A 15204-nucleotide genomic window follows, 5' to 3' on the forward strand; every position below is an offset into this window, starting at 1 on the left:
AAGGAGTGTATTTGATGTAGAGAAGTCCTTAATTTTACTGTAGTCAGACTTAATACTCTTCCTTTATGATTCTGTTTGTGCATGTATCTTGTTTAAAGAGACTTGCTTATCCCAAAGACGTAAGTAAATATGCTTTCAATGTTTTAGTTTGATATGTTTAAAGTTTTGCTTTGCACATTTAGGTATTTGTTCCTCTGGAATCCATTTTTGTGTGTGGGATGGGGTAAGGATCTAATTTTATTCTTCTCCATAGGAAAAAACAGTTGTCTTATCACCATTATTGACTTGTTTCCCCACTACATCCTTATGATACCACTGTTAGATCTAGTTCTGCGTCTCTCAGCTCTCCACTCTGTTCTTTACATCTGTTTGTCTATCTTTACTTTCCATCTATTTGTTTATATTATTACAGTTTTATAGTAAGTCTTGATGCTTGAAGAGGCAAGTTTCTCTCACCCTGTTTCTCAAAGTTCTCTTGGTTCTGCATGCCCTTTTGCTCTTCTAATTAAATTTAAAAACCATCTTCTCAATTTGAATAAAATGCTGTTGGGTTTTGACTGGATTGGAATTATTCATAAAGTATTCAGGGGAAAGTTGATGTATCTTTTTCTGATATTGAGAATACCTATTCAGGAATATTGTATGTTTTTACATTAACTTAGGCCTTCTTTAATGCCTTGCAATAAAATTTTATAATTTTCTATGTGAAGATATTGCTTATCTTTTGTTAGATTTATTCCTAGGTACCTTATTTTTTATAGTTGCTATTGCAAATGGTAACATTTGAAAAACTACAGTCCCTATATGATGTCTGAGATTTCTTCAAAATAATTTAGGTTGGACTTAGGATCATGTTAATGTTTTATATATTCAAAGAATAAAATTAAATCAATAAGAATATGGGAGCAGGGGAGGAGGCCAAATTAAATAATAACAGAAGTAGAATGAACCAAACTATATTTCAAATAAATAATAAAAACACACTGAATGGGAAGAAAAGACCCAATTTTGGAAGTTCTGTATATATTTTCAGTTTAAAGGCAAAAAGAACCACAAGTAAATATTGAACTTCAAATAGTAGATTGGATATTTTTAGTGCAATAGGTATAGGAATTATAAAAATATGAAGCATTTAATGACAGAAATAGCTTATAACCAGTTGAATAAAATAAGAATCTATGACTCCATTCTTAATAATAATTTTTTAAAAGGAGATGGAAATTTCAACTTGTAAATGTAGATGAAATGATGGAGTTAAAAATCACCATTTGCAGCCATCATAGTAAGAACTGATTTTAAAAAGAATTATTTAATAATTCTAAGATTAGTGAGTACAAGTTTAATGAGGAACAAGACATCCATATAATGTCAAAATATCCTCACAAGTTACTTATTAATTACAAAGGAAAACATATTAACCTTACAGTAGAAAAACTTGGCACTCTACTTTAACCAAGGGTTCTAACTTAACATCACCAACAATGAGATAAACTTGCATTCTGTGCCTACAGGTGTAATGGCCTGAGAGGGACACTCTATCACTTCTGTGGCGTTTCTGCCAAAATGCGTAACCTGGATATGATCATGAGAGCAGGTCATACAATCCAAATCGAAGGCCACTTTGCAGAATAACTGGCCTATACTCTTCAAAAATGTCAGAAGCATAAGAGATTTTTTAAGTTTAGAAACTATTATAGGTTAAATGGGAGTACAGGGACATGAAAAATCAGTGTGATCCTATATTGGATCAGTTGACATGCAGTGGGTAATTCTATGCTCCATTTAACTGTCGAGAAAATACTACTGGTAGTGTTCTAACACCAGAGAGAACAGCTGAAAAACAATACATACACACACACACACACACGTATATACCACATCTTCTTTATCCATTCATTTGTCAATGGACATTTAGGTTGCTTACATGTCTTGGTTATTATGAATAGTGCTGCTATGAACGTTGTGGTACATGTATCTTTTCGAATTAGACTTTTCATCTTTTCTGGATATATGCCCAGGAGTAGGATTGCTGAATCATACAGCAACTCTATTTTTAGTTTTTAAGGAACCTCCATATGTTTTCCATAGTTGCTGCACCAATTTGCATTCATCCCAACAGTGTAGGAAGATTCCCTTTTCTCCACACCATCTCCAGCATTTATTGTTTGTGGACTTTTTAATGATGGCCATTCTGACTGGTGTGAGGTGATACCTCATTCTAGTTTTGATTTACATTTCTCTAATAATTAGCAATATTGAGCATCTTTTCATGTGCCTATTGGCCATCTGTGTGTCTTCGGAGAAATGTCTGTTTAGGTCTTCTGCCCATTTTTAATTGGGTTGTTTGTTTTTTTGTTACTGAGTTGTATGAGCTGTTTGTACATTTTGAGAATTAAGCTTTTGTTGGCTGCATCATTTGCAAATATTTTCTCCCAGTCCCCAGGTTGTCTTTTCGTTTCGTTGATGGCTCCTTGGCTATGCAAAAGTGTGTACGTTTGATTAGATACCATTTGGTTTATCTTTGCTCTTATTTCTATTGCCTTGGAAGACAATTCTTTTCAAGTTAAGAAGAAATATATTCAAAAACAGCTGGCAAATAGAGAGGAGAAAACAAAATTAAATATTTAAAAAAATTACCAAGTACACCCATTTCAAGTAAAGATAAAGAGACCCACATACTTCTTAATGGTCCCTGAGCAATAGTTCCTCACATCATGAACAGCTATTAATTTACATAAAGAAACAGTATCAAAACAAATTAAATTGTTTTTAGTCACTCTGTTTAATAAGACAAGGAAGAATGATGCATTTTGAAAATATTGTCATCAAAAACTGTTTAAAATAGTAAAGATTCATCACCTATAAGGAATAAACTTTGAATATCTGGAATATAAACATGCTGTTTCTCTGATGATGCCAGATAAATGAGTTTAGGCAATAAAGCTTATTGTTGCCGAAAATATAGATTTTAAGTAAGGATTACTGGAACACTAACACTCAATTTCAGATTTTTGCCTTCTTCATTTCAAGAGCCACAAAGCAAGTTTTCTTTAGACTGCCTGGGCTGGTTTGGGCCAAGATCTAGTCAATATGTAGTCTGCCAGTGATGTAGGTAAATAAGATAGAGGGATGAAGAAAAATTGAGCATCCCAGCCAGCAGAATATCGAGTGCGGGGATGCACAGATGTCAGAGCGTGTTCCATGCAGTCAGTGACCAGGTTCAGGTTTGTGCTACTTTGCAACAGACTGCTTTTCACGTTCTCAAAATCTGTATACAAAAAGATAAATTGTGGTCAGCAATTTTATTCCTTATATTTTAAGATCCTATTGCACTCAGCCACAGAAGTCTAACTATATGTAATTTCCACAAGCATTAGGCCGATCAGACCCGTACTTCCCAATATAACAGTCACTAGACATGTGGAGGTGTTGAGCACGTAAAATACAACTACTATGACTGAAAATTGAACCTTTAAATTTTAATTAATTTTAATTTTAAAACTCCATTTTGTTATTGGAATACTTTTAAGTATCTTTGGAATAATGTAGGTATGTTAATCTACTTTTTCAACTGGAAATTTTTTGACGTCTCTATTGAGACATAATTCATACATCATAAAAATCATCCATTTATAGTGTGCAAGTCAATGACTTTAAGTATAATCAGAGTTTTGCAGCCATCACCACAAACTAGAGAGCATTTTCATCATCCCCAAAGGAAACCCTGTACCCATGAATAGTCACTCCCATTTCCTGCCAACCCACCCAGCTCTAGGCAACTGCTAATCTATTTTCTGTCTCTATGGATTGCCTTTTATGGACAGTTCATAGAAATAGAATCATACATTGTGGTCTTTTGTGACTGGCTTCTTTCACAGAGCAAACTGTTCTCAAGGTTCATCCATGTTTCAGCATATATCAGTACTTCATTTCTTTTTATTGCCGAGTAATATCCCATTGTACGGCTATACCACACTTTGTTCACCCATTCAAAATTTAATGAACATTTGAGCTGTTTCCACTTTGGGGCTATTATGAAATAATGCTGCTGGCAACTATAAATTGTATGAATCTAAATATAGATGAAGTATGTCCTGGGAAAGTTTGGCATCCAAGTTGAGGTGTGCTGTAAGTGTAAAACACATACCAATTTTCAAAGACTAACGGGAAAAAATATGTTAAATATCTTATTAATAATGTTTATATTGGTAATAAATGTAGAAATGGCAGTATTTGGGGGTATATTGGTTTTAAATGAAATGTATTATTACAATTAATTTTACCTGTTTCTTTTCCTCTTTTTAAAAGTAGCTATTAGAAAATTTATTATATATATGACTCTTAGATAGCTATTGGACAGTACTGACCTACTGACCTAGATTATTCTGATCCATTGACAAATAAATGAATAATGTCAACTCCTTTTAAATCATGAAATAAATACATCCCTCCTCTTACATATAGTCACTTCTTAGTAAATTCTATTTTGCTTTGATTTCTGTTGTAAACTATATGTACCCATAAGGGGAAACAAATTCCCTCTTAGTTTAAAACTTTAGATGGGGAGGAGCTTAGAACAATGACTGGCCTCCTGGCATGGTAGGAACCATAGTTCCCTAGCTCGAGTTCTGAGAAGCTCACACAGTTTTTTGTCAGACTTTCCTTGATCCAATTTCCCTCCCCCTGTTGGTGGTGACCCTCTTAGGCCTGATGAACCCAGAAGACAGGGTTGTAGGTCGGAAATCTGTCTGCGCATTGCCCTTCACCTTTCCTCTGTACTAAGACATCGTCCAAGGCCAGGGACAGGGCTACTGCTACCCACCCCACGGCCTTTTTGTGAAATGGAAAGGAGAGCTGCTCCCTTTGGCCTTGGCAAGCTGCTGACTTCTTTGTGTGGGAAAAAAAGCATCCCTTCCCCCAGGAAGGTGCCCCACACCAGTGTGCATGACTTACTTCTACTAGGAAGATTGCCTTCCATCCACCCCCAAAACTGCCTCCTCCTCCAGGTCATCAGAATGATATTCTTACACAAAATTGAACCATCTCACTCTTACAAGCCTGCTGTGGCCTGCACATGAGGTCCAGCCTCTGGGAATGGTCAACAGGGCCCTGCAAATCTGGTCCCCACTCACTTACCTCTGCCCACCTACATACACCCTCTGCCCCCTCACAATGAGACATGGAGTTTGTGGCCAGGCCCTGCTACCAAAAGGGTAGGTGATACTGCAGGCTGCGCTTTCCCTGAGCAGGCCTCCCATACCAGTCTGGCAAAACAATGAAGAGGCACATCCCTCTCAAGACCCAGAGACTCCATGCCTCTAACCGTGTAATACCTCCCTGTGCTAGGCGGCCAGGCCCACAGGTGACAAGGCAGGGCAGGCCCTGGCCCTAGGCTGCCTGTATAGTCTCTTCCCCAGCCGCAGCAGCCATCACCAAGTCAACCATGAGGGCAGTGGGCATTTCTGAGCCCCTCCTATCTTGGGAAGGCTCTGTTTAAGGAGCTTTATTCTCAGAGGATCTGCCAATCAATCCCCACCAACCCTCTTTGCCCTTCTCATGCGAGACTTTCCATGATCTCCTCAAAAGAAAAACTCACAGGCATCAAAAAACTTCTGTCCGTAGGTCTCCTTGATATGAGGAGGGACTTCTTTCCAGACTTGCTTCACTATCTCTGAGGCCTTCTGCAGATCTGTCATTTCTGTTCTGAAGTAGCCAGGTTCAACTATGCTGACTTTCACCCCAAAATGCTGAAGCTCACGCCTAGGGAAAAAACCCTGAAGTTAACGCCTCTGATTGGAAGATACCATAATTTCAGTGTTCTCAGGGAGGAAACAAAACATAGTCATGAAAAGCACATTTACTGAATATTTTAAGGAGAGGAAAAAAAGAAATTTTAAACATCCCTAGATGCAACAGCCGGGACATGATTATACAAACTACCAGAACCATTCAACAGTTCTCAACACATCCACTCTTCTAACAGAGTTATTAAGTACCTACCATATGCTAGACACTGGAAACATGAAGAATATAAGGAATAATAATGAAAATTAGCATTTTCATGGTATCTACTGTGCTACATGCACAATCTCAGTAAATTAAGACTCTGCTCCCCACCTCAAAAAGCTCACAGTGAGTGAGTGCGTCTAACAAGTAAGCAAATAATTGCAATATAATTCAAAAGAAGTCTAAAGGAGAGGTATTCAGAGGGCTACATAAGTAGAGCAGGGGATGCAGACTTTCTGAGGGAGGCAGAGCAGGCTTCAGGGAAGACAAAATGTTTCAGTTGAGCCTTGAAGAATAAGGAAGGACTTTCCCCACGAAGAAAGAGGAGGAGTGGAATATCAGGCAATGGAAACTGCACACAGAGAAGCAGGGGGCTGTGAAAAATTACAGTGTATTCAAAGACTGCAAGAGACCATTAATGGAATAGGATGTGGGCCTTAAAATTACAAGTCATTGGTCATTCCAGAATATTCAAGGCAGTTCAAAAAACAGTTCCAAAAATACTTATCAGAGGTTGTGCATGTCCCAGGCACTGTGCTAAGTGCCGCTTTTGCCAAGTGAAGTAAGATGATCTTGTGCACCATGTTAGACGCATACTGTAGGCACTCCAGGGAAAGTGATGAGGCTCCCTAAACTAGAAGTTCAAGCAGCCTTGCTAGGGAAGATGAGCCCAAGCTGATGTCAAAGAGAAATGTTTGGAATAATGGTCCGTAAGAATGTAAAACACAAAGAAAGCATCATGACCCTCTAAAGCAATGAATGGTTCTCAGAGTGTAGACCCAGGACAACGGTATTAGCATCTGGGGGCTTGTTAGAGACGCACATTATTGAGCCCCAGTCCAAATCAAAAACTCTCCAGATGAGAACCAACAGTCTGTTTGAACAAGCCCTCCAGGTGGCTGTGAGGCATGCCAAAAGTAAAAAACCCCCGTTCCAAAGGAGAATCCTCCCTCATTGAACCAAAACATAAAACCCTCCAATTTAGAGCTTCAGAAAATGATTCTCCAGGTGCTTGAGTGTGCTGGGGAAGGGGAGGGGCTGTGCAAGCCAGGGGCGCTTCTGCCCTCTACATTCCCTTCCCCTTGCAGCTTGCTCACAGATTCCCAGCACATCACAACATCTCCATCCCCTGTCAAACTCCAACTCAGATGTGGGACAAAACTTCCTGTTTCTGTTGATCCCTAGCACAATTAAGGCAAATTGGAACTTTGTAAAGGAATTAGTGATTTGAATGCTGGAAGAGCATATCTTTGCTCTTGGTCTGGGAATGAGTCAAGGAGTCCAAGAGTCATGAGTGGTGGTAAATCAGCAGGGAGAAGCCCTGTGGAGGTGGACAGGATGTCGGGCAGACAGGAAGCCAGGCAAGGTGCCTGCCACATAGTAACAACTTGTGCAGTGTCCTCGGTTATTTCCCTACTCCCTTCCTAAGCAGATAATGTACTTTGCACATTGTAATTGATACATACCAATCATGGTATGTGGTGGTAAATAATGGCTCCCAAAGATATCAGGTCTTAATACCTGGAACCTGTAAATATTTGTTACTGTAGGTGGCAAAGACTTTGCAAGTGTGACTGAGTTAAGGATCCTGAGATAGGGAGATTGCGCTAGATTATCTGGGCATGCCTTGAATGCAATCACAACTATCTTTATAAGACAGGCAGAGGTAGATTTGAAGGCCAGCAGAGGAAGAGAAGACAATGTGATCACAGAGGCAGAGATTAGAGTGTTGCGGCCACAAGCCAAGGAATGCTGGCGGCCACCAGAAGCTGGAAGAGGCAGGCAACGAATTCTGTCCGAGAGCCCTCAGAAGGAACACGGCCCTGACAACAACTGACATTGTGCAAATGATACTGACTTCAGACTTCTAGCGTCCAGAGCTCGAGAGAATAAATATGTGGTGTTTTAAGACACCATACACCATAGATAAATTACTTCTGGTAATTTACTATGGCAGCCATAGGAAGTTTATACGTGGTGCCTGTAATATTTACAGCTCGTTTCCAAATGGAATTGCCCTAAGGTCAGCCGCTGCTAAAGGGTAGTTTGTGCAGCACCCTAATGTCTACAGCTGACTAGATCGGGAAGGGTGCTTGATGGGAGGGGCGTCCCTCCCAGGCCTGGACAGTGACTCTGCCTGTTAATACCTATATGGCTATGAGAAATTACTGAACCTCTGTACCTTGGTTTCCCTAGATGTACAATAAGGATAAAAATAATTCCTTCCTCACTGGGTTGCTATGAAAATTAAATGATTTAATAGATGCAAAGTACTCACAACAGTGCCTGACACATAATAAGTGCAAAATAAATCACGTGATGTGGTGTCACCTGGCATACACAAAAGAATGAACTCAGCTAACAGGATTCTCTCTCTCAGAAATTGAAATATCAAGGGAAATACAAAAAAAAAAAAGCAGCTGATAGACATGAACCTGAAATGATGTATTAAAAAAGATCCAGGAGGTAGAGGCACAGCCATTAAGGGTTGTGGCAAACTGAAGTTATAAGATAGAAAAGAAGCTGTTAGATAAAGAAAAGATACAAAAAGTAAAGCAAAGGAATAAGTTAGTTGGAAGCAGATAAGCACCAGAAAGAGTCGCCATGAAGAAACAAAGACAAGTGGAGGAAAGAAGACAGTCATCCTCTCTTCAGAAATGAAATTGTATCAAGGGTAAATCTTGAATTAAAGTGTGATGTGGTTACACGAGACAAAGACTGCAGACAAAACACAGGTCTACCAACTCCTGATTGTGGCAGGTGAACGTTGATAAAGATACTAAAATCTGAGGCTCACTTTCCTGTGTGAAATAGACCAGTAACAATATCTACAGATCGGATTTTGAGGGTGATGAAATAAGATAACGTAGGTGAAAGTGACGAGCATGGTATCGGAGACATGTTTAAGTGCTCAGTCGTTGCTTCTGTTTTAACTTAAGAGTGTTACCTCAGGACATCTGAAAAGGCTTCCACTCCATATTTGGAGCAACAGTAGACTGTTCCAAAGAAAGCAAGCCTTCCCAGAATGCTGGAGACATTGACGATCCTCCCCTGCGCTCTCTTCACCAAGGGAAGCATGCTCAAGGTCACCTCTATCAAACCAATGAGGTTGACTTGGAGGGTACTCATGCAGGCGTCAATCTTCAGCCAGTCAGTGTAGCCAAATGAGTGAAAAGTGCCTGCGTTGTTGACCAGACCCCAAAGTCCTAAAACAATAAAGGCAAAGCAGGAGTTTAGTTTCAGACAAAAATGAGAGACTTCTACCTTGATCATTCTTCCTGCTGAAAACAAAATGCTAGACAAAATATAATTTTTCAATCTTCTTAAACACATCTATCAGTAAGAAAGTATAGAAAGGTCAGGCTAAAAACTAAAACAAGGTAGGAATCCAGGGAAGGTAAACAGAACACTGATGCTAGCTTTTTGATTCAAGAAAATTTGCCAACCAGTGTGAAATTGAAGTTCAGTACCTATAGCCTCAAAAAACATACACATTAAGAAGGTATGAAGTCCAGGGCCCACCTAAGGTAGGGAATCTAATGAAAGACACTTTCTTCATTAAACTGGGATGCTAACTGGCTACACTGTCACATAAGGGTGAGATAGAAAGTCCTTCCAAAGGACTGAAAGTATAACTGCCTGTCTTGAACTCTGGTGTTGGGAGAATTGGCCCTGAGGAATCATAACCACAGGTCATCCCTCATAAGAGTTTGTGGCTGAATTCACACTGAGAGGCCGAAAAGGCAAAAAACAAAAAACTTCAAGACAAGAACTAAGTTTAAGGTGGCCAAGTGCCCCCTGGCACCTGATGGAAGCAAATGTAGATCCTCTCTGAAGGAATCTTTACGTCAGGCCTTGAAGAATCACTGAGAGAGTTACTAAGAAAAATAGCAGTTCATTGTCATCAGTCACTACATACGCAAGGTTAACAAAGCATCACAGGCAAAAAAAAGCAGAAACCATAGGCAACAGAGAAAGGCTCACAAGGACTTTAGATACCAAAATTTATAAGACACATAAAGTAAAATATGTTTGCTAAATGTGAGTTTTAAATAAAAGGAATTGAAAATATTAATCAAGACAAAATACTATCAAATTGATCAAGAAGATTTAGAATGAACCAAATAGAAGTTCTAGAAATAAAAGTTATAATAGCTGACATTCAGTGGACGGATTAATAGCAGACAGAAAGAGCAGAAAAGAGAAAATAGTGAGCTGCAACATAGAAAAAAGGAGACATTTAGAATACAGTCCAAAGAAAAAAGAGATGGAAAAGAGCGAAAGAAAAGAGACACAAGAACAAATTAAAAACATCTACCATGTATCTAATCAGATTCAGGAAGAAAAAAGAGGGAAAATGGAATAAAGGCAATATCTGAAGTCACAACAGATGAGAATTTTCCAGACTCGACAAAACACACTAACCCATAGAATCCAAAAGCCAAAGAAACCCCAAGCAGTATAAATAAAGAAATTCACATCTAGACAGACTAAAACAAAGCCTTAGTAAGACCAAAGGAAAAGAATATCCTTAAATAGTCAGAAAGAAAAGACAGATTTACAAAAGGTGAAACAGGCTGACAGCTGACTTATCAATAGTAACAACAGAAACCAGGGGACAGTGGAATGGGATCTCCAGTGGGCTGAGAAAATAACTGTAAACTTACAAATGCTTATCTAGGCATGAAGGTAAGGACATTTTAAGAAATGTAAAAAAACAAGAAGAAGAAGGAGGAGGAGGAGGAGAAGAAAAAGGAGAAAAAAAAGAAAATGAAAGGAAAGGAAGAAAAAGAAAAAGAGAAGTTTTACCCCTAACATCTTCTAAATTCTAAAGAATATACTTAGTCAGGAGGAAAGTAGTTTTAGATGAAACATTCAAGAAGGAATGATGAAGACAGAAAACAGTAAGTAGGGAATAAATCTAAACATCGTATATTGTAGGGCCAAAAAACAGAACTAAAATACATACTAGCAATAGCATGTATGTCAGAGGAGGTGATTGAAGTTCAAAGTGTTCTGAAGGCCTTAGATTAATCAGGAGAAAAAAATAATAAAATGACAATTGGTAGAGTAAAGATTCAGTTAAAATTTCTAGAGGAACCACTAAGTACATAGGAATAGAATATGTTACTTTCAATTTAGTAATGGAAAATGTGTAATAAAAATCCAGTCAATTCACAAGAGGGAAAGAAACAGAAAAAATAGGACAAATAAGCACAAAATAAGATGATAGAAATAATTCAAACATACCAATCATTAAGTAAGTGTAGATGAATGCAATGTTCTCGTCAAAAAGGCAAAAACTGTCCAGCTGAATTACTTTGTATATCTAGCTGTATGCTATTTACAAAAGACTCATATAAAATATGGAGATATAAAAAGTTTGAAAGTGTAAAGTCAGAAAAAGGCTCTGAGGCAACAATCTTTGTCAGTGAAGGGATGGTAGCATACTCCCCTGAGAGAAGGGCCAAGGAGAAAAGCAGGTGTGGTGAAGAGAAGATAAAAAGACAGAGTCCTCCTTTAGATTTTATGAATTTGAGGTTCCAGCAGAATTTGCAGATGAGAAAGCCAGCAAGCAGTTGGGAGTTCAGGTGTGAAGAACAAGAAATAACATAGAAATCAAGGGCGTAAAGGTAATGGTTAAAACTGTAGGTAGGTGGGGTCCATTCAGCGTTGGTTGAGCCCGTAACATGTACCAGGCAAGATGTCAGAAACTGGAGTTATAGCAATGGGTAAGAGAGGTCTGTGTCCTCAGGGAGCACACGCTCTAACTGATGGGAAAATAATGACAACAACAACACTGTAGAAATAAACTGCTCCGAACAGCACAGCACAGAGGCTGTGACTACCTGTAACTCCTGGTTCTGCCTGGGGGAGTCAAGAACGAGCTCAGGTGGGAGTAATAGTTTAAAATGAATTTTCATATTTAAAGTACATTAAAAAAAAATTAAACATTCTGCAACCCAAGCAAAACAATTTTATTGCCAGTTTGCAACTCCTAGGTTGAATAGACATTTAGGAGGTCCAATTAATAAGATGTATTAAATCATAAAACAAGGGGGAGGTACAAGAAAGAGGTTAAAGAGGATTTGGATAATATCCAAAGAAAATGCAACTTAGAAAAGAGGATTTCTCATAATTGCCAAAAATTGAAAACAACCAAGATATCCTTCAATATGTGAATGAAGAAATAAACTGTGGTAACTACAATAGAATATTATTGAGCAATAAAAAGAAATGAGCTGTTAAGCTACAGAAAGACATGGAGGGACCTTAAATGCATATTGTTAAATGAAAGAAGGCAGTCCAAAAGGCCTTACACAGCATGATTCCAAGTATATGACATCTGGTAAAAAACAAAACTATGGAAACAATAAAAAGCTGAGGAGTTTCCAGGTTTGGGGGAAGCTGGTGACGGAGGAAGAGATGACTAGATGGCTCACAGAGGATTTTTAAGGCAGTGAAATTATTCTACATTATGCTATTAATGGTAGATATGCAATAATTTCTATTTGGCAAAACCCATAGAACTGTGTAACACAGTGTGGATCCTAATGTAAACTACAGACTTCAGTTAATGATGATGCAGCAATATTGAGTCATCAAATATAATAAATGTGGCACGCCAATGCAAGACGTTAATAATAGGAGAAACTATAAGGTGAGGGCTGTATATGGGAAATATGTACTCTAGGAACCACTCTAGGAAATGCAGTTTACTAATTAGAAAAAATATAAAATAAAAACTTTTTTTTAAAAAAGAAGAGGACCAAAGGCTGACTTTAGTGAATGTCTATATTTTAGATGGCAGCCAAGGGAAGAAGAATTGATTTCTAAACAACACTTTGAAAATTCTTCAAGCAAAGAATTGTGGTTGTAAACATTCCAGTTGCAAGGTGGGATAATAGCATCAAATCCATTGGGTTCATTTTTCGACGTGAAATTGTTAAGAAAATGAAACAGCACAGAAGATCAAGACTGTCCTTCAAATGACAAAGACAGCATTTAAGCTCTTCTTTTGAGATTTTATATATATCTAAAATATGTGATATAGTATATATATACACATTATATATTTGAGATATATATATATATATATATATATATATATATATATATATATATATATATATAACTTTAACATCTTCATGCCTAAGTAATGAAAGAAGAAAATAATTCTCTATACCTCTGTCCCCCACACGCTCTTTCACCCACTGGGTGGCCGCAGCGATGCTGTGTGTGTTGGTGACATCCAGGATCACCGTCTCCACCCTATCTGACGTCTGGCCCTTCAGCTTCTGGGCCCCCTTCTCCGTCAGACACGCAGCCAGCACCCTGAGTCCTCGCAGGTCCAGCTGCCTGGCCAGCAGGTTCCCGAAGCCCGAGTCACAGCCCGTGATGAAGACGTACTTGTCCCGGAGGTGGCTCACCACCTGCCTCTCCCGGTACCAGCGTAGGAGGTAGAACAGGCCCACCAGGGCCGCCAGGTACAGCCACATGGTGAGAAGATCTCCTTCCCTTTCAAAAGAAAAAGAACAGTTTTATTTTATTCCTTCCTTTTTTCTCTAACCAGTATTGAGTATTTACTATGTGCCAGGCATTGCACGAGGTGCTGGGACTCTTTATTAACTAATATTTAGTCCAACCCTCTAGTCACAGTCCAGGGAGGGAGTCAGGGAAGTAACCAAATAAATGCACTGCCTTGTGATAGGTGCCAACAAAAGTGTACACACAGTCTAATGAGGCTGCAGAAGAGGGCCAGTGACCCACTGCCTGCAGAGTTAGAAACAGCTCCACAGAGGCGGTGATTTTGGAGCTACTTCCTACAAGATAGTTGAGTTCAAAAAATGGACAAGGATGAAAGGACACTCCAGGCAGCAATAATGTGCATGTGAGTGGAGTGGTGGGCAACATGAAACTTGCTGATACCGACATGCAGCTCAGCACGGTGAGGCAGAGAGCACACAGAGGAAGAAGTGGAAGGTAAGGTAGGGAAGAGTCGGGCCAGGAGGGGCCCGTGGGCTGCACTAAGGCATCAGGATGCTGTCTTGCAGGCCACGAGGGCGTGCTACTAGAAGGTATTAAATGCAGGAGTAAGATGGCCAGACTTAGCTTTAGAAAGCTCTGCCTCACAGTGGGGAAGGAGGAAAGATTAAACAGGGGTGTGGTGAAGGCAAAGAGATTAGTTAAGAGACCCACAATTTCGGTGAGAGATAGTTTATAAATATAGACCAATCAGTTGCATTGTTCAGAGATGAGTGCTGGGTGTCCAGAGATGCCTACCTGTCTGTATGTAGTTCTGGAGAAACATCTACCACTTTGGGGCAATCTACAGTTGTTGGCTGAACTAATACATGATTCGTAAAGTTATAGGTAGAGGTCAAAGGCGGGCTTGGGCCCACTAGGACATCATAAGGCCCACACAGTGCCTGCCTTAGCTTGGCTTTACGGCCTTCCCAGTGCTCTGGCCCTTGACTTCCCCCTTAGCCTTCTCTTTGACCACACTTCTTTTACACCCTACTCTTCAGTCATAACACACACCGACCAGTACCCTACACACTACAGGCTTTTCATGCCTTGGTACACAATTCTATGTACAGTTCCTTCTTTCCCAGCTCTCATCCCTTTGAGAAATAACATTCGTCTGTTCAGGCTCCACTGAGTCATCATTCTCATTCGGCAGACGTCAGTTCAGCAACTACTATGAGCCAGACACAATGTTAGGCACTGATATGTGACAGTGAACAAAACAAGGTTCCATTTTCACTGAACTCACAGTCTTAAGTGTAAAGACTGGCAAGAAAACAATGCGGTATACAGTCGTCCGTTGGTATCCACAGGGAACTGGTTCCAGGACCCTTCGCAGATACCAAAATCTGAGGGTGTTCAAGTCCCTTGTGTAAAATGGCATAGCAGTTGCATTTAACTTATGCACATCCTCCCATATACTTTAAATCACCTCTAGATTACTTATAATACCTAATGCAATGTAAACGCTCTGTAAATAACTGCAAATACAATGTAAATGCTATGTAAGTAGTTGCTGGCCTGCAGCAAATTCAAGTTTTGCTTTTCCGGAATTTTTTCCTAATATCTTTGATCCACAGTTGGTTGAGTCTGCAGGTGCAGAACCCGTGGATATGGACAGCTGACTAACTGAAGTAAGGGAAGGATGCTGCTGGAGCACTCAGGAGAGGC

General features: G+C 39.3%; 2 protein-coding genes across 6 annotated transcripts in view; one reads left to right on the forward strand and one right to left on the reverse strand.

Moving 5' to 3' along the window:
• Window positions 1–15204, forward strand: part of LOC102526535 (mitochondrial inner membrane protease ATP23 homolog) — a 272864-nt gene that overhangs the window by 126807 nt on the left and 130853 nt on the right. The gene's annotated exons all lie outside the window — the stretch shown is intronic.
• On the reverse strand, window positions 3051–13505 carry LOC140700411 (17-beta-hydroxysteroid dehydrogenase type 6-like). Its single transcript, XM_072973904.1, has 4 exons — window positions 13193–13505; window positions 8954–9212; window positions 5597–5760; window positions 3051–3268 (listed from the first exon to the last, which is right to left on the reverse strand). Exons 1-4 carry the CDS (start codon window positions 13503–13505, stop codon window positions 3051–3053), a joined length of 954 nt encoding a protein of 317 aa, XP_072830005.1.

The sequence above is a fragment of the Vicugna pacos genome, chromosome 12 (genome assembly GCF_048564905.1).
Source record: "Vicugna pacos chromosome 12, VicPac4, whole genome shotgun sequence".
Lineage (NCBI taxonomy): Eukaryota > Metazoa > Chordata > Mammalia > Artiodactyla > Camelidae > Vicugna > Vicugna pacos.

Coding starts and splice junctions, on each gene's coding strand:
- LOC140700411 (XM_072973904.1), bottom strand. CDS start 13,505: ATGTGGCTGTACCTGGCGGCCCTGGTGGGCCTGTTCTACCTCCTACGC. Junction 9,213..13,192: donor AGAGCGTGTGGGGGACAGAG/GTATAGAGAATT, acceptor TTATTGTTTTAG/GACTTTGGGGTCTGGTCAAC. Junction 3,269..5,596: donor ACAGAAGTTTTTTGATGCCT/GTGAGTTTTTCT, acceptor TTTTGTATACAG/ATTTTGAGAACGTGAAAAGC.